The 16513-nt window shown below is 48.4% G+C and overlaps 6 protein-coding genes across 6 annotated transcripts; 4 read left to right on the plus strand and 2 right to left on the minus strand.

The window, feature by feature from the left end:
- Positions 1-276: 276 nt before the first annotated feature.
- On the plus strand, positions 277-1378 carry FVEG_12008 (hypothetical protein; the record flags this gene model as incomplete). Its single annotated transcript, XM_018901337.1, has 2 exons — positions 277-918; positions 977-1378. 2 exons carry the CDS (start codon positions 277-279, stop codon positions 1376-1378), a joined length of 1044 nt encoding a protein of 347 aa, XP_018759803.1.
- Positions 1379-2853: 1475 nt separating this feature from the next.
- Positions 2854-3387, minus strand: FVEG_12007 (hypothetical protein; the record flags this gene model as incomplete). The annotated part of the gene is made up of 1 exon (XM_018901336.1): positions 2854-3387. The coding sequence occupies one exon, from the start codon at positions 3385-3387 to the stop codon at positions 2854-2856; it is 534 nt and encodes a 177-aa protein (XP_018759802.1).
- Positions 3388-8961: 5574 nt separating this feature from the next.
- Positions 8962-10884, plus strand: FVEG_12006 (hypothetical protein; the record flags this gene model as incomplete). Its single annotated transcript, XM_018901335.1, has 2 exons — positions 8962-9628; positions 9722-10884. The coding sequence occupies 2 exons, from the start codon at positions 8962-8964 to the stop codon at positions 10882-10884; spliced, it is 1830 nt and encodes a 609-aa protein (XP_018759801.1).
- A 1092-nt stretch (positions 10885-11976) lies between these two features.
- FVEG_12005 (hypothetical protein) lies at positions 11977-12648 on the plus strand. The gene is made up of 2 exons (XM_018901334.1): positions 11977-12174; positions 12220-12648. Exons 1-2 carry the CDS (start codon positions 12033-12035, stop codon positions 12396-12398), a joined length of 321 nt encoding a protein of 106 aa, XP_018759800.1. The 5' UTR covers positions 11977-12032; the 3' UTR covers positions 12399-12648.
- Positions 12649-13508: 860 nt separating this feature from the next.
- Positions 13509-15295, plus strand: FVEG_12004 (hypothetical protein; the record flags this gene model as incomplete). Its single annotated transcript, XM_018901333.1, has 4 exons — positions 13509-13662; positions 13715-13943; positions 13995-14285; positions 14338-15295. 4 exons carry the CDS (start codon positions 13509-13511, stop codon positions 15293-15295), a joined length of 1632 nt encoding a protein of 543 aa, XP_018759799.1.
- A 74-nt stretch (positions 15296-15369) lies between these two features.
- Positions 15370-16406, minus strand: FVEG_12003 (hypothetical protein). Its single transcript, XM_018901332.1, has 2 exons — positions 16161-16406; positions 15370-16110 (listed from the first exon to the last, which is right to left on the minus strand). Exons 1-2 carry the CDS (start codon positions 16261-16263, stop codon positions 15446-15448), a joined length of 768 nt encoding a protein of 255 aa, XP_018759798.1. The 5' UTR covers positions 16264-16406; the 3' UTR covers positions 15370-15445.
- Positions 16407-16513: the final 107 nt, after the last annotated feature.

Here is a 16513-nt window from a genome sequence, read left to right on the forward strand (position 1 = left end):
ACAAAGAACCGTTATTACAGAAGAATACTATGGCCAGAGCCGGAAAGTCATCGTGGAAAACGACTCATCCGACGACGGACGCGCCTTTTAGCGACCGGTGATTCGGCGGCAAAGTTATACCCATACAGGAAAAGGAGAGACTAGAGGACTACGAACGGCTGGACGAAATCTATAAGAAGTGATGTCTTCCCGCTCAAGAGAGACTTTTTTCATCATCCCAAGGCATCTCTCTCCTATCTCCCAGCCCTTCATCCTCTCGCTTTCCGATCGTCCAACATGAAGTTCACAAAGCTCAGCCTAGTCACCGCGCCACTCGTCCTCACAGCTTCTGCTGCGGAGCAGAACCTCCACCTGGTCCTTGAGCGCGACCTCGTCAACTCCAAGTCTGCCATCACCGTCTGGAACAACGAGCAGACCGAGGTCCTGGGCAAGTCGTGTACCAACGCTCTCACCGATGGTGCTTTTGTCAAGCACGCCATCTCATTCTCTGTGAGCGAGAACGGCGCTGGTAACGTGACAGTCGGTGACAATACTTACCGCATCGGCGACGGCGACGCTGGCTCCATTGCCTGCGGACGAATTGCTGCCGAGGACGAGCTGGTTGTTAACTGCGTCGTGCCTGTCAAGGGACTTGGTGTGGACCTCAAGCCTCTTGCCAAGCGGTCCTTACGAGAGTGCTTCCCCGATGGGTCACTCAAAATCTCCAAAGCTATGGACGTCTTCGAGGGCAAGGTCGACGGGGAGATCCCTTCTGACGTACTGAGCCAAGTCCCCGAGCTGTCTCAGGAAGAGATTGACGATGCTGTCAAGACGGCCGGCCTCTCTAAGCGCCAGACAGGCTGTGGTAATTGGGTTACCCAAACCCGTCCGGTCGGCAACGGCAATCCCCACCAGAATCCATTGCATATCCAGCTCAGTGTAGGTTTAACAGTGTCTTGTCGTTCTTTTTGAAATTCTATACTGACACATTATATAGGAAGCCATGGAGTGCCCTGCAAACAATCAATGCGTTGCAGGTAGATTCGAGTCGCGGTCCTTTTCGATTGGCTGGAGCGCCAACGCCGCTGTCTCATGGATCAGTGCCGGTTTCAGCGTTGTCCAGACTATCGACACTGGTAACAATTACGAGTGTTGGGGTAACCCTCGAGACTGGTTCGCCGTTTGGAAGAAGCAGGCCCAGACGGCCTATACTGTCCAACAGGGTATCTACAACTCGTGTACTAATTCATGGCAGCCTGTCGGCGGGCACATCATTATCTGGTCACCCAATGCACAGAACAGGCGGGGAAACTATTACTGCGTGTTTGGACGCCAGTATGTTCGCGCTATTGGCGACAGGTGGCTGGATACCTCCGCCGGTGAGCCTGGCGGTCCCTAGGCGGTTAGTACTATTACTTACCAGGGATGAACATTGGGGTACCTGATGTCCTCCAAGGAGGATTGTCCCATGAGTAAATTACTGGATGGCTACCATTGCTCATGGGTCTCTGAGTCCTTGATGAACGTGGACTTGGGTCCTTGTTCAAGGCTGGGTGGGTATCAAAAGGTCATTGCCTGACAGATTATATTCGTTTTATCCCATTGGAAGTCTGTAGAGTTTTAAGAAAGTGGATCGTTATCTAGCCCGGGCCTTCTGATTAGTGTCGCCATCTCGTCTACCAGTATCTTGCATCTGTGACTGCATACTTCCACTATCTTTATTAATATAGCCAATATAGTAGTATCAAGTTCTTTAAAACTTTATCTCCTTATTGATCTTAAAGCCTCTCAGAGAGTCTTGTTTCTCGTCGTGCTCTCTCCACACGATTGCAGGATACATAATGCCTTTGGCACAATGCAGTAAAGGTTTGGTGGATGCTTCATCTCCCCACTTGCTTGAAAGCGGAGGGCCCTTTCATGACTATCACAAGTTGGTCTGGAGAAGAGACGTGACAGAACTCGCGTGCACCATAGGCAAAAGCGTTCTGGGACTAGAGTTAGAATGTACCAGAACGGGGTAGTGGGCGGGCGCTGGTGTATGATGAGACGTACCAGGATTATCGGCGTTATCATTTGTGATCACTGAGAAGGCCATCAGGATGACATTTGCGGTGCGGGTAGTTTTGGTTCGGCTGCGGAGGATTGGGAAGTCTATTGAGTATTTCCCTCTCTTTCCCCTTGCCCTTGTCTTGGCTGTTTGGGCCGCTGTCATATCCTTCGTTGGAGATGTTAAAGTCCTCCATTCTTCTGGCGATATGTTTTTGAGGTGGGAATTGAGCGAAAAGTCTTGTTTCCTAGTAAGGAATATATATTAATAGTAGAATGCTCCTGTCCCAATATTTCAAGTGCACCGTCTGTGAGCATACATACCTTTTTCCTGCTGTACTTCGTAGGCAAAACTCGCCCAGGTAACTACTTGCCACAGTCAAGGCCTGACCGGTCAGGTGCTTGGAGACTTTCAATGGTGATTAACTGTTAGTAGACTGCTCTTATTCAAGCACGTCACTTCATTTCCCCTGACTCGGCTTTGCCTACAGTGACAAACCTTCCGCCAGATTTTTCTGATGCTCAGCAGTATTCACTAACATGGCGGCATGAAGCTATTGTTGGAGATATCACCAGTGAAATCTTCACACTATGAAATCGTGTGGGCAGTTTGTATGTTGACTGAACTGTGTTGTTGAGAGTGTTATTTTCAGTACATAGGCCTGATAGCTGATGCTAATCATGCGTCTCACTCCAGTTCCTCACACTTTTACAACGATTAAGTCTTCTATTCGTCGTGAAACTAGCTGATCTAATTAAGGGGCAATGAAGACCATTGAAGAGATGCCCCTGGTGCCTAAAGACATTCCTAAAATCTTACCATCAGGACTAACCATACCCCGAACTACTTTCTTGCTTGACGATAAGCCCGAGAAGCATCGATGCATTTTTGACATCTTTCACCAGCAGCCACAGCAGGCTCGTCACATCCACTTTGATAGCATTTGCCTTCTGCTCTTTTCTTCTCTCGATACGCACCTCGACGTTGTCTATTCGCTTCCAGGTGTTCCTCACATTTTGCCTTTCCTGGGACAACAAGGTTACGGCATGATGCTTGCGGGCATATCCCGTGTGCTTTTCTTTCTTCTTCATCCTTTCTTCTCCTCTCCCGTTGTTCAACCTCGTTGGCTGAGGGGCCTTCGTAAACGATAGGATTGGACATAGATCCAAGTCGGTGCGTTTGAGCTGCTTGACTGCCACTGGGTCTAGCTCTCGAGTTCGGAGGGGCTTGTCCATAGTAGCTGGGAGGCTGTGCTCCATAACCGACATCTTGAGGTTCTCGAGAGCTGTCACCGGGTCCAGATCTCGGATTTTGAGGGGCTTGTCCATAGTAGCTGCGAGGCTGTGCACTATAATCGACATTTGGGGGTCCACGAGAGCTTTGCCCCTGATTATAAGTCTGGTTTACCAAAGCTGTCCTACGCAAATCTTGTTGTCGAGCGGGATTCTGATACCTCATCGGTAGAGGAGCTGGGTTATGTGGCAGCCCGGGTATAGAATGACTGCTAGGACTGTTCAAAAGATTCATTGAAGGCTCTTCTACTGTGTGAATTATGGGCTCATCTGGATTCGAGAAGGTGCCGGTTTGGTAGGGATAAGTGTTTTGTGGCTGACTGCGGTTGCTAGCCCGCTGAGCGTTCTGGGCAGCCTGAGCCCGGCGAGCTTGCTCATCATTGTTGTATGACATTGTTTTGATGTTGTATTTGATGGTGACGTCAAGCGTTTATGTGAAGAATAGTGGTCTGGGTGTTGATTGCGTTTATTGTGTTGTGTTTGATGCACCCGTTCAGGTCCGGGTATTCACTGTTATATATATCGCAAACACTCCTTACTTCGCTCATTCCTGACACCTACAGAGCTAGCTGTGATGCACTCGGTTTCTCTCCGCGTATCCGTGAAATGGTCGTTGAAGCGCTCTACCTCACTGTCGCAAGACATGAACAGCAGTTGTTTGACACACAAGCTGAGCTTTCTGAGCTTCTGATTCCGTGTCCCTACAGAGACAGTATATCAGGGCTATCGCCATAGTGATGAGCATCGACTGTTCTTGATCGGCCTATCATTGATGGATATTCTGCTGTGAAATGTAATTACCGTAAGTGAAGAGCCTGGCATAGTCTTACAGTGCTTATTATCTGTTGCAATTAAGCTTGGTGGCCTTTCGCCAGCCAGGGGTTTCTCATGAGCCCTCTTACGACATCAGCATTTTATTGATCAGAATCTCAATCCAATCCGTCTTGTGCCCCCCTTCCTTTTGTTCGCCGCAAGAAGGATCCGGCTTTATCGATAGACATGGTTCAAGTATATCCTTCTACACTTCACCTTGACATGAAACAACCATGTCTACAATCATGACTTGAAATGACGAGACAGCTGTGAGAAGTCCTTCTTAAAGAAGTATTGAACGAGCTTATTTAATGTATACTACCGAGCGGGGCCTTTCCTTGATTAACCTTTCAATTCTCTTCATCTTTCTGCCTCTCTTCTTCTTCTCCTCTCCGCCGCCCTCGAATGATCAGAACACCGCCGACACTGGCCATACCCAGGCATCAGCTCCCTTCCACACCGACACAGCCCTAGTTGCCTGAAACGATGCCTTGGGTTGCGAACCTGTCCATAGCAAACTCCACATCGCATAAGAGAGCCAGCATCTCGTTTATAGCAATTGTTACAAATATGATTTTCCTCAAGAATTGCCTTTTCATAGTCGTTGAAGGCTTGTCTGGTGTTCATATGGTCTGGACACATCAGATTGCCAGGATCGTTGACGTCGGCTGCGCATGTTAGGCAAAACTCTAGTGGAAGAGCGTGAGGGTTACTTTGTCGGCGATGCTCACACTCGTGACAGCGTATCCCGAATGTGGGCAGAGGTGTTCTACAATTGATGCAATATACTTGTAGAGGTGCATTTCTCCTCTGTCCCCATTGTCGATATTCTACGGCCGGTGCAGTGATGTTCAAACTGTTGTCGATTCCTGGAGCACTGTATTGATCAGTCCAAAACTCATCAAATGCTTGTAAGCCTTGAGGTTCATTTCCGGAAGATAATTCGAGCTCAGAAAGATGTATGTACGGGGCATGCTGCTGATTGTTCGCATTGTAGCTTGATGGTTCACCATATGGTTTGCTATCATAGGTCCAACCTGCAAGGTCTCCATCATTCTGTAACCAGGCATCATCATCATGTTCGGGAAACGGATATCTCAGCTGCTGATCTACAACACGACTTTCCGTGCCGGAAGATGGTCCTAGCCTAGAGAACGGATTGGGACGTGAAGAGCTACGGTAGGCATAAGCACTACTGGGGCTTGGGTCGCTATATTGCGGGCCGACTGGGTTAGCTTGAGTTGCTGGCTCCCCATTCCAACCATCGGGTGGTCTGATACCACTCTCTTCTGGGGGGCCATAAGGCGATATATATGGCGCATGAATATAACTCATATTGCATGTAGAGAATTATAGTTTGTTGGGGTTATGTTTGAGACAGCCAGCAGTCGTATAAGCGATTTATATAGTAAGACTACGAGACTCAGTGATTGACTTCCCTAAACCCGACGTATACGGTCAAACACGACTAAGAAGCAAAGCGCCTCTTGATGCACATCGTGGTGTTTCAAGCCATATCGTAGTATCGAGAGCATGACAGTTTTCTGTGGCGGCACTGATTCGCTTCCGCGCTTGAAGGGAGCTCACAGTGTTCGATTACGCCCCATAACTTTCATTGTTCACAATACATAAAACGACTGGGCATCACGGGATAGGATTTTCTTTGTAAAACTGTAGGGTAGAGCAATGCACTGCCTAGGTCCACCGGCTGCGTGATTCTTTGGAAATGAATGGCAGTGCTCCGTAATACATTAAATTACCTATCGGCCTCACAGATATTGATGAAATGACATACGGCTTTGAATGCTGCTTGTGTTATTACATTATCATCAAGTCATCACTGATAACATTATCCTTATCGATAACATCGAACTCTGGCGCTTGTCGCGTCGAGCGTTTTCTCAGTCACTATAACCTCATGACTTTTCTTCATGATTACTATTCGCGCCGATTCATAACCGTGCTCAACACCATAACCTCTTTTCCCAATCACATCAACCCCAGATTCAATAGTCTCCCCGCCTCCTCGTTCTGAAGGTGCGTCTCCCGCGTTAGCCACCCCCGGTTCCATCACCAACTCTATTTCCCCTCAATATTGGCCCAAGAAGGGCCGAATACCAGCGACACCACTAGCACCACGTCATTCAGCCATCGATTCTCAATTAAAATAGAAATGAGGAGACGAAACCCGGGGGATCCGGGGTAGTATTATAACTTGCATTTAGTTATTTATTTGACATGCGTGCAATTGCGACAACGCAGAGCGACTGTACAGCATAAGCATTAATAAGTCATAATAACACAATAATCGCAACTAAGATTAAAAACGTTTCTTTTTTCTTGGTGAAACTTTAAAAGCCAGTTATTAACTAGAATACTGCCGATCTCTACAATTTGACAAGGTACTCGTTCGGTAGTTATGATTTTGCGTACAGTAATCAATCAAGATGTAAAGCTGTCCATGTGCATCAATCACGAGCGGGAGCTATCAGCGGAACGATAAATAGAGTTTGATTAGACGCATTCGACACTGCAACATTCATTCGCGCCAGAAGTTTCTTGGCATTGTTCGAGTCATGCCAGAGCAGGAGCCGTATAGCATTTAGCACATATTATTCACATCGCCTGAAGCTACAGGGTAGTGCTGCAATTGACAAAATTGTCCACCGTCATTGTCGTATGCTAGTTGCAAGCCAAAGGCTAGAAAGTCAGGAGAAGGTCGTGAAAGGATGATATCAGGTTGAATATCGACCGGGGGCGCACCGAAGAAGGATGCAATCCATCACGCCGTTCAACGGCTCGTCACATTGCGTCACCAATCCCAGTAGAGGAACCTGCAGTAGCGGAACTCAAAAACCTCAGCGGGCTTGGTTTGTGTGCTGTACATAGAACATGCATAGAATACGTGACAACAAGGACGTCCATTGTGATCTAGGGCTTTTCATTGACGTGACAATCCTTAGGTAATCACTTGCACTGAATTTCTGGGCAGAATCACATGAAGGTACCGTGAATCAGCGTATGCAGGACATTATGCGGGTCCTTTCCCGACGGAGCCGATAGAATCCGAGGATCGTCAGTGCCAGACGCCCGGCGAGGCGGCAACATACCCTGTTGACGGTTAGTCCGCCCGCAGAGAATTGATGTCAGATCACTCCTTAGACAACCAAAACTCATAGCTTAAGCAGTGACTCGGAGCCGTTACTCGATTTGGCATCTTGTTTAACCAAAATACCCGGGTGATCAAATTACCCTACCTGTGCTTGGACTCTATGTCACGAGAGCTAAAAGCTGAAAAAGCTACGGAGAATATTGGAAACCAGAGTGATACTAGACTCGGGGAAGATGAATGGGCTTAAAAGGGGGGCAGCGGTGGATATCATATGTCGTCGTCTAACCTCGGATGAAGCAGGTCAATTTTGAAGAGAGTCAGTCAAGCTTGCAACTTACCCCTGGCTTACCTGTTAGATTGAGCTTAGTCCTTCAGCTGGAGTGTGCATGACATGACAAGACGCAGGGGTATTAGGTGAAAGGGGTAAAACAGGCACGGAATGGAAATCAAAAGCAAACACTCAGCCTTATGATCCAAGAGCCCATTCCTCGTCTAGGCCCTGAACTATTCATTCTACTAGCTACTCATCCGATCATCGTCGCGAAGAACACGAGTAAGGTTGATCTTGGCCTAATAAGTCCTCCCGGAGCTGTTGTTCCAAGGAGAAATCCCAACGACAGCAGCCACAAAGTCCCAATACGTAATAAAGGGGCCAGCGCTAGAAAGGACTTCCCTACTTCCGAGCCAATCCCCGCACGAGTTCCCCATGGAGAAGAGTGGATCCGGCTAAAATCGGCCACGCATTTTTCTTTAGTGACTCTGATGGTGAGACGCGGGCGTTGGTGCGAGAAAAACTCGCGGCGCAAACTAAAGTCTGGAGATTTGTTCAAACGAGGCTTTACTACTGTACGTATAATTTACTTTGGTTTTAGTTCTTACCTAAAGAATTGCCCTGGATGACACACGAGTAGCCGGAACAGGTAGGAACCCAGACTTCGTGGCAGACACTAGAAAGCTCCTAGTCTCACTTGCTGTGACGTGAAGGATGATGACTGTTTGGGCACACAATTAACCACCCAACTGCTCATCTAGGATCCCTTGCACGTCGAGTCAAAGCAGGTAAGACAAACCAACGTGCAGGTAGCTCCCCCCAGTCCCCGTTCCCAGATCGGCATTTTTAATCAGTCTCAAACGGCCTCCATCTTGAGCCGCATCATGAAGATCGCCGTTTGTTGTCAAAGCTTCTGGAATACCACGTGGAAAAGACATGTCTGCAACCTTGAATGCCTTCTTTCATTTCTCAGAGTTTTTGCAACGCTCACCCGCAAATTGACCGGATGTTTAGACCCAATAGGGCAAATGCCCAGCTAGCTAGCGTACCCTCACTCATCCGACTTTTTTCTCCAGTATTTGAAGCACGGTATCCACCTCCGCAAGCCGCCAAAATGTGAGAAACGCCGAGAGTGAGGCCGTGATAGAAAGCAGAGCTGCAAGCGACCAGAACCTGGGGTGCATGGGTCCTTGATTCACTTTCCCCAGTCGAGTCGACGTTCAAACTGATTGATGCACTGCAACGAAAATACCCAAGCGAGGGGGAGGGGGCCACTGAGCTGGACTGGACTCGACAGCGCCGATCCTATATATGTCATGTCAGGGCCCGTTGTTAGGATGTAACCCCAAGGACCATGCCGATCATCCATTCATGACTCCGCCGAAAGGCATCCATTCCTTTCCTCTGAACCATCTCATCTTTTCCTCTCTAAAATAGTCAAGACACCATGTTCGGCTCTGGTAAAGCAGCCTCGGACAATGGTAGCAGCAAGGACGAGATAGTCCTGCTGCCAGTCCAAGCAAAGTCCGGCATCCTCCGTGTCACCGAGATCGAGACAAAAGTACACGATCCAAACCAACACACCAACCCTCCCATCCCAGACCCGACGTTTGACCTACCAGACAATCACCCTAACAAGAATGCCATCGAGGTACTATGGCTTCCCCGTGGGTCGCACAGCTCCGACGACACGGGCGAGAAGGTCCGTCGCGCGCTGAATAATGAGAAGGAGATGACCATCTTTGGATGCTGCAAGCAATTCCCCAAAGCAATCTTCTGGTCGCTGCTGCTGTTCCTCACTGTTGTCATGGAGGGGTACGATAAGAGTCTTGTCGCTGGATTTGTCGCATTTCCTGCATTTCGACGACGCTATGGAGAGGAGTTTGATACGCCGAATGGACCGATTTATGAGATCTCGCCGCTATGGCAGACGGCGCTTCAGGTCTCGGCTATTGCGTGTGAGGTCCTTGGTCTCTTGCTTCATGGTTGGGTTACGTACAGCATTGGATATAAGAAGATGATGTTGATTAGTCTTGCTTGGATGTGTCTTGCTGTCTTCCCGGCGTTTTTTGCTCACGACATCGGCGTGTTGGTGGCTTCTCAGGCTCTTTGTGGTATGTCCATGTCTCTCACTCATCTTTCCCTTCATACACTTATCGCATCTCAATGATCATCCACTTTCATACACAAGACTGACCATCACTCAGGTATCTCATGGGGTGTCATCCAAACACTCGCAGCTACATACGCCGCCGAGGTTGTCCCCTCAGCCATCCGTGCCTGTCTTCTCAGCATGACCAACATGTGCTGGGTCATCGGCCAACTTCTCGGTACCGGTATCCTCAAGTCTCTCGTCCACAACAACTCAGAGTGGTCTTACCGTATCCCCTTTGCCCTTCAATGGGCCTTCGCCATCCCTCTCCTCATCGGCATTATCTTTGCCCCCGAAAGTCCATGGTGGCTCATCCGTCGTGAGCGCAAGGTCGAAGCGCGCCATGCTCTGCAGCGCTTGACCAAGCAGTCTCAGCTCGATATCGACGACACCATTGCTGTCATGGAGCATACTAACCGTATTGAACGTAAGCTCAACTACGGCGGTTCAAGCTATCTTGACTTGTTCAAGGGCGCCAACCTTCGACGAACTGAGATTTGCTGCATGGTTTGGTCTGTCCAGGCTCTGTGCGGTTGGATTTTGACTGGTTACGCTCCTTACTTCCTTGAGCAGGCCGGCTTCGACTCGTCCAAATCCTTCAGTCTGTCCACTGGCATGTATGGTATGGCCTTGGTTGGAGGCATGATCTCTTGGTTCCTTCTATCTCATATCGGCCGTCGCAAGCTGTACCTCACTGGCCTTGCCGCTGCTGTCTTTATGCTTACACTTGGTGGTATTCTCTCAGTCGTTCTTGATGGTCAAAAGGGTCTCAACTGGTCCCTCGGTGCCATTCTCATCACAACAACCTTCTTATATAACCTGAGCATCGGCCCAACATGCTATGTCATCGTCGCCGAGATCCCTTCTACCCGTCTTCGTGTTAAGACTATCGCTTTGGCTCGTGTTGTCTACAACATCTTCATGATCGTCAACAACGTCATCGTTCCTCAGATGCTTAACCCTACCGCTTGGAACATGCAAGGAAAATCATGCTTCGTCTACGCTGGTACATCTCTCCTTTGTCTCGTCTACTGTTACTTCCGTCTACCTGAGACCAAGGGTCTATCGTACCTTGAGTTGGATATGTTGTTTGAGAAGGGGGCGCCTACCGCCAAGTTCAAGGAGTTGCAGCAGAGACTTGCGAACTCTGCATACTTAACAGTTGACAGGGCGGAGCGCATGAGGAATGCTTGGCACGGTTGGCTCACATATTCATAATATTTTCTAGTCATAATATCTATACTTATTCAAGCAATATTAATCTTCAAACGTGTACTTGAAACTCTTCTGTGACATCACATGCGACATTATGCTTCCTTTTGAAGGCCCCCGTTTCCGATGGTCTACTTGGCAATACTGCAATCAAATATAAAATGATTAGTCAAGGTAAAAGTCCTGGCAGATACTGGTAGCAGCAACACGCAGTTGAACGCGCTTCAGATCTGTATTCGACCCGTGACCAATTGGGTGATAGGACTGGCAAAATGGCCCGAATAACACTCTGACCTCTTTCAATCTTTTGCCAGTCATTGCATAGCCGCAACTATGACTCCCAAGTGCTTGAGTCATTGGGCTAGAAGTTTTGTGCCTTTAGATCGACGTGGTATAGCAAGATTAGCCCACGTTCGGCTATGGGATGCCTACCAAAAACAAAGGCGAAAAGGTGACGTGGATTTCGAGCATATACGACCTAGAAATCGCCTTCAAAACCAATGTTATGATCAAGTGGTTCTGGTCTTCCCAGAAGAAGAATGCCAAATTCCAGTAATTGCCGTGGCGCTATCACAGTCGTACAAGTCAGCAATAAAATGGCCTCAGCAGTGCCTCGCAGGACTCGAACAACGAAAATGGCTCCCTGCATATGAAATTGCGACAAGATTGCCAAGGATCAGGGAACGGCTGGTGCGGCTGAACTCACCAGACCCCAAACGTCGATGACCTTTGCGCGGGGCGGGTTTCTTGAGTAGTCCTATCTCCAGCAAATGAGACACAAAGGTGGGTTACACAAGTCATAATTCTGCCTTACTTGGTCACATTACGGCCCCCAACTTGACTCAGGACTCGCAATTGCGAGAACTGAATGCATCCATCAGGCGGCGGTAAAATGCCAGTGCCCGAAATGTAAAATCTTGCTTGTCGAATTGAAGGAGTAACGGTATGTCAGATGTTTGGCAATCACACACGGTCACCATAGAACAACGCCACTCTCACGCTCCGATCGGCGCCGATGTCTTAAACAACAGAACTCCTATTTGTATAGCGCTTCCCCCGCTTTTCACAAAGAAGGCTCTGGAAGGCATCATCTGTCAAGACAAAATAAAATCCTTTCCATCAGGGCCTGAGGCGCCAAAGCAAAGAAACGACCAATGTCCACTCGATCCAGTATCTCCAAGCCTGTATCCTCTCTTCGTCCCAGAGCTGCTGGTATGGGGTATCATGGTAATCCAGTCGCAGTGCTCGACATGAAGTCAGACCAAGTCCGACCGGTTGACAAAGCTGATGTTGAAGGTATGGTGATCAGTCGGCGACAGCTCCTTGCTAACAAATCGACAGGCAAAGAAGATTTCGCGGTCGACATTCCCCGACTGAAGAACAATGTCCCAGTCTACATCCCTCGATCGGACAATACGAAGGAGTTCATCGCGGAGGTCAATCTCTGGAGCATGGGGGTCCGGTACAACCTGCATAGACTCCTCGGGGATGGGCCTCAGCTCTACGTCGTGAATGCATAAGGATGGTCAGCAGGGGCCTATGGCTTGGTGTGATGATTACGGGAGAATGCAATTATTTCCAATGTTATTTGCAGATTTGGCAGCGGGCTGCGTGTGCCACTTTGGGTATTTTCGGACATTACATGGTTTTTAGACATCTTTCGGGGAGACGGACTGTTCGTATGTAATAAATGTAACATTTAACCAGGATCGTTGAAGATAGCAGTTCATCCGACGATGCAAGTCAGCCGGCGAGATCCTTGGTCAGCTGCACCTTTATCCCATTTCCATAACCGGTGTATGCATGATGACAGGCTTGGTGGCGAACCGAATGACCCCATTAGAACAGGATGTCCATCCGCGTGGAATGTGTCGTCAATGTCATAAGCAATAATCGCCATTTATTAAGCCATGAGACTTCAGCTGAAAGTTGTTGCAGATGTGCTGGAATTCGCAAGGACAGTGAGCCCAATGAAAACAAAAACACAATGAAGAGAGTGGCCAGGCCAGTGGACTGACGGAGGTTGTGCAGGATTATTGGGTGAGGTTTGGTTACACAGCAGCCAATATTTCAAGCCATTCATTGACCGCGCGTATATCGTTACAGTGGCTTTGCCCGGCGTAGCCCGGCGCCTAGAACCTCTTTTTGACTTCCAAACTTCCCTGGAGAATGAATTATCGCTAGTGAAGGTTGTTAGGTTTTGACACTATATGGAATCAACGGGTTATCGAAGCAAGTAGCTATTTCTTCTGGTCCTGTAGTGCTGCACTGACTCACTTTTGGTCTTTAGACCCAGGCATATCACCTGAAGAAGGCAATGCAGGTTTTCAGGACGTTACGTATCGGATCACCGCCCCCTTTACCAGACTGAACAGGTTGCTATCATATTTGGAAGCATGGGGGCGATATCACCGTCGTACAGGATGGGCAGTCTCTGCAGCAGGCTGCCTTGCACACCATCAAGCGCCCGATTCTGAAGCGCTCTCAGAGCCTCGTTTAGCGAGGCATAAAATGACACCATGGGTTCTGCGTTAGATTACCCCCATTCTGTCGTGAGATAGGACAAGGCTCTCACAGTCATCACACAATCCTTTGTTTTGCATTTCTTCATTCCTGAAAGTTCAAACGATATGGCCACTTCACCGCCCGAGACTTCTCGGATGCTACATCCTCAAGTCAGTGGAGCGAGTAGCGCGGATATCGATCCTTCAATTCCTATTCGCGGACCTGAGCACATCTCAGATGAGGAGGGTCCTTGGGCTCAAAAGACAATTTTGACATTCGGTAACAATTCATCTCCACTTTCTCGAGCCATTCACTTACAGCTGTGTTGCAGATGGCGGCGGTGTCCGTGGGTACGCAAGTCTTTTGGTGTTGAAGCGCATAATGACTCGAATACGGGAATTGGAGCGCAAGCATGACGATCCAGCCTATAAGAGCAGCTACTACCCCTGGATGGGGAACCGCGAGCAAAACGCTAATGAAGATAACCCAGAGTCAGAAAGAGTTGATGGGTATCTTCCTTGTCACTACTTCGACTACGTCGCTGGGACTTCAACTGGTGGGTAAGTTGTGAGAACCTATTCTTTACAAAGTCCAAGACTGATCCCAATTAGCCTTAGTAGCATCATGCTAGGAAGACTGCGTATGTCAGTTGACGAAGCCTTGGACACATACAAAGCATTCGGAAATGCCGTATTTGGTAAACCTAGGTGGTTTCATGAGCGTTCATTTCTTTGGTATCCCAGAGCAAAGTTTTCATGTCGGAAGACACGTGCAGTGTTCCAAGAGGTTGTCTACCAGACTCTTCGACGAGATTCTCTTCGACAAGACTCACCAGAAAGAATTTGCTTCCCTAGCGAGGCAGAAACAGAACCATTGAAGTACAGAGAAGACCGAACCAGAACGTAAGGCCCCTATACAGCTTGATCCATTCCGAATCTGCTAACGATTACATAGTATCGCCATCTCTTGGGCTATTAACAAAGAAGGCGGCGTTAGCAAAGAGTTCGTCTGGAGAAGTTATGACAATGACTTTAGTCCCAAGGCACACGACTCAAATCTCTGGAATCCTTCTAATGCGGGGCCTGCTCATACCACTGCGATATGGGAAGTAGCTCGAGCGACCACTGCTGCACCAAGGTACTTTGAGTCTATCAAGATCATAGGAAGAAAGTTCCTCGACGGTGGTATGGTAGCCAACAATCCATCGTTGATTGCCATTCGAGAGATTCATAATCTTCATGGCCTAGTTCCAGCTCTGTTCGTCAGCATTGGAACAGGTGTGAAAGTTTCTAGCGATGCTCAGAAAAACGGTGCTCCCAAAGAGGCCAATGGCGAGATAAAATCTCTGAGAAGGGCTGCGACCAGAGATGACGTGAGACGCAAGCAGTTCTTGAAGAAGTATATCGAGATAGGGAAAGAATGGAAGAACTGGATGGTTGACTGCGAAGGCATGAATGGCACTAATGGGTGGCGAGGCCACTGCAGAGCGATCGGCTTGACACACCACTTATACAGGCTCAACGTGGAAGGCGACCTTCATACCATCCCTCTTGATGACTGGCGCCCTTCAAACACTGGCGCAGAAACGCTCAAGTTTATCGAAGAGCAAACAAAACGCTATTTGGCCGGACCTAGAGTAAGTGAGTACATCACCTCTATCGCGAAGAAAGCAGTTGAGGTAAGACGTCAACGCGCTGCGACAGAACAGTGGGAGCGATTCGCAGTGGATGTGGTTTATCGCTGCCCTGATTGCGATAACAAGAAGTATGACACTCGGGCAAAGCTGCGGGAGCATCTACAAAAGGGAACTGAGCATAGACGGAACAGGATGGCGGATGGGAAGGAGCTTGAGGAGATACTCAACGCCTCGAGGACCTTGAGGCCTGATAGGCCTGTTGAAATAGGGAGGTGAAGATATTGTCTGCGGGCATCGGGCTGAGAGAACTACATATGAATGGGGAAGAGGATATCATGTACATATAACCTTACAAATTTCGATAATGATCTAGCTCGCTTATCTATGCTGATGATGTCCCACATGCCATTCTTGTTTTCCAAATCTTTAAGCAGCCGAGTCGCCTTGATTGACAACAACATGTGCCTTCTTCTCTCCTTGTGAATAATAGCGCACTGCAATGCACAAGGTCCTGATGAGCAGTTGGCAGTTTTGCACATAAGGTCCAGTGAAGTAGATATCCGGGTTTCCATGAATTCGACTATGCAGCGTGGCAAGTTGACCGATGTTGTTAAAAACTGCGAAGACCAGGGAGTGGCAGATATCCGCATCTGAAAATGACTTGATGTCTCGCACGGGGCTTTCCGCCTCTTGGATTTCAGCATCAGGTCTATGCTCGAGACTAAAAGCTTTGCAGAGCGTTGAAGCAACGGCTGTCATCTTCATGCCAATTCTGTTATAGTCCATTCCATAAATGTCTCCAATCAGTTTATCGACATTGGCATTGTTGCCCTTCTCAGCTTGTTCAAGCATGTCTTCGTATGTGCGGGCTCGTGTGAGTAGAAGTAGCAGACCACATAATGCCGAGCCGCCGAATGAAGAGCCTGAGATGCGCTGACATTGGTTGTTTTCCGAGACCTGGAAGAATGATACGCCTGAGCCGATGTTGACGAGGAGATAGGGGTGAGATTTTGGTGCTGATGAGGGGACGATGACTTCGTCGGTGAAGGTGTAGATTTCGCAACTTGATCCAGGAATAGGTGGACGATTGTCTGGTACTGGTCAGTCAGTTGTCGAGTTTGATTAAAGCAAAGAGTATCACCATGACTTGAGCCGTCAATTCCGTCTGACAAATGGCTGCCGTTCAAAGGATTGACAAGGTATTGTAGCTCTGCATCTCTTACGTGATCCTCGCTCGTAGTCATCGTCGGCAAAGAACTTCTTATATAAGATGAGGCTACAAGATAGAGTAAATGAGCTTTGAAGAAAGGCGGGGTGTATCTTGTTAAGAAACTGTGAGAAGTTCGTGATGCTGTCGTTGGAATGCGGTGACTAAATGAGACTAGTGTATTTTGGGTTGGTAAAGGGGGAGCTTTTTGATGAATTTTCATGTCAATCTTACAGCCGAGGGATCGTTGAGTATCCACTGCGGGATATCCCTGCCAATCACCTTCA

This window comes from Fusarium verticillioides, chromosome 4 (genome assembly GCF_000149555.1).
Source record: "Fusarium verticillioides 7600 chromosome 4, whole genome shotgun sequence".
Classification (NCBI taxonomy): domain Eukaryota; kingdom Fungi; phylum Ascomycota; class Sordariomycetes; order Hypocreales; family Nectriaceae; genus Fusarium; species Fusarium verticillioides.

Excerpts from the sequence above, each read along its gene's own strand:
- FVEG_12005 (XM_018901334.1), top strand. The coding sequence starts at position 12,033 with ATGTCCACTCGATCCAGTATCTCCAAGCCTGTATCCTCTCTTCGTCCC. Across the intron at positions 12,175-12,219 it reads TGACAAAGCTGATGTTGAAG|GCAAAGAAGATTTCGCGGTC; the intron begins GTATGGTGATCA and ends ACAAATCGACAG.
- FVEG_12003 (XM_018901332.1), bottom strand. The coding sequence starts at position 16,263 with ATGACTACGAGCGAGGATCACGTAAGAGATGCAGAGCTACAATACCTT. Across the intron at positions 16,111-16,160 it reads AATTGACGGCTCAAGTCATG|ACAATCGTCCACCTATTCCT; the intron begins GTGATACTCTTT and ends GACCAGTACCAG.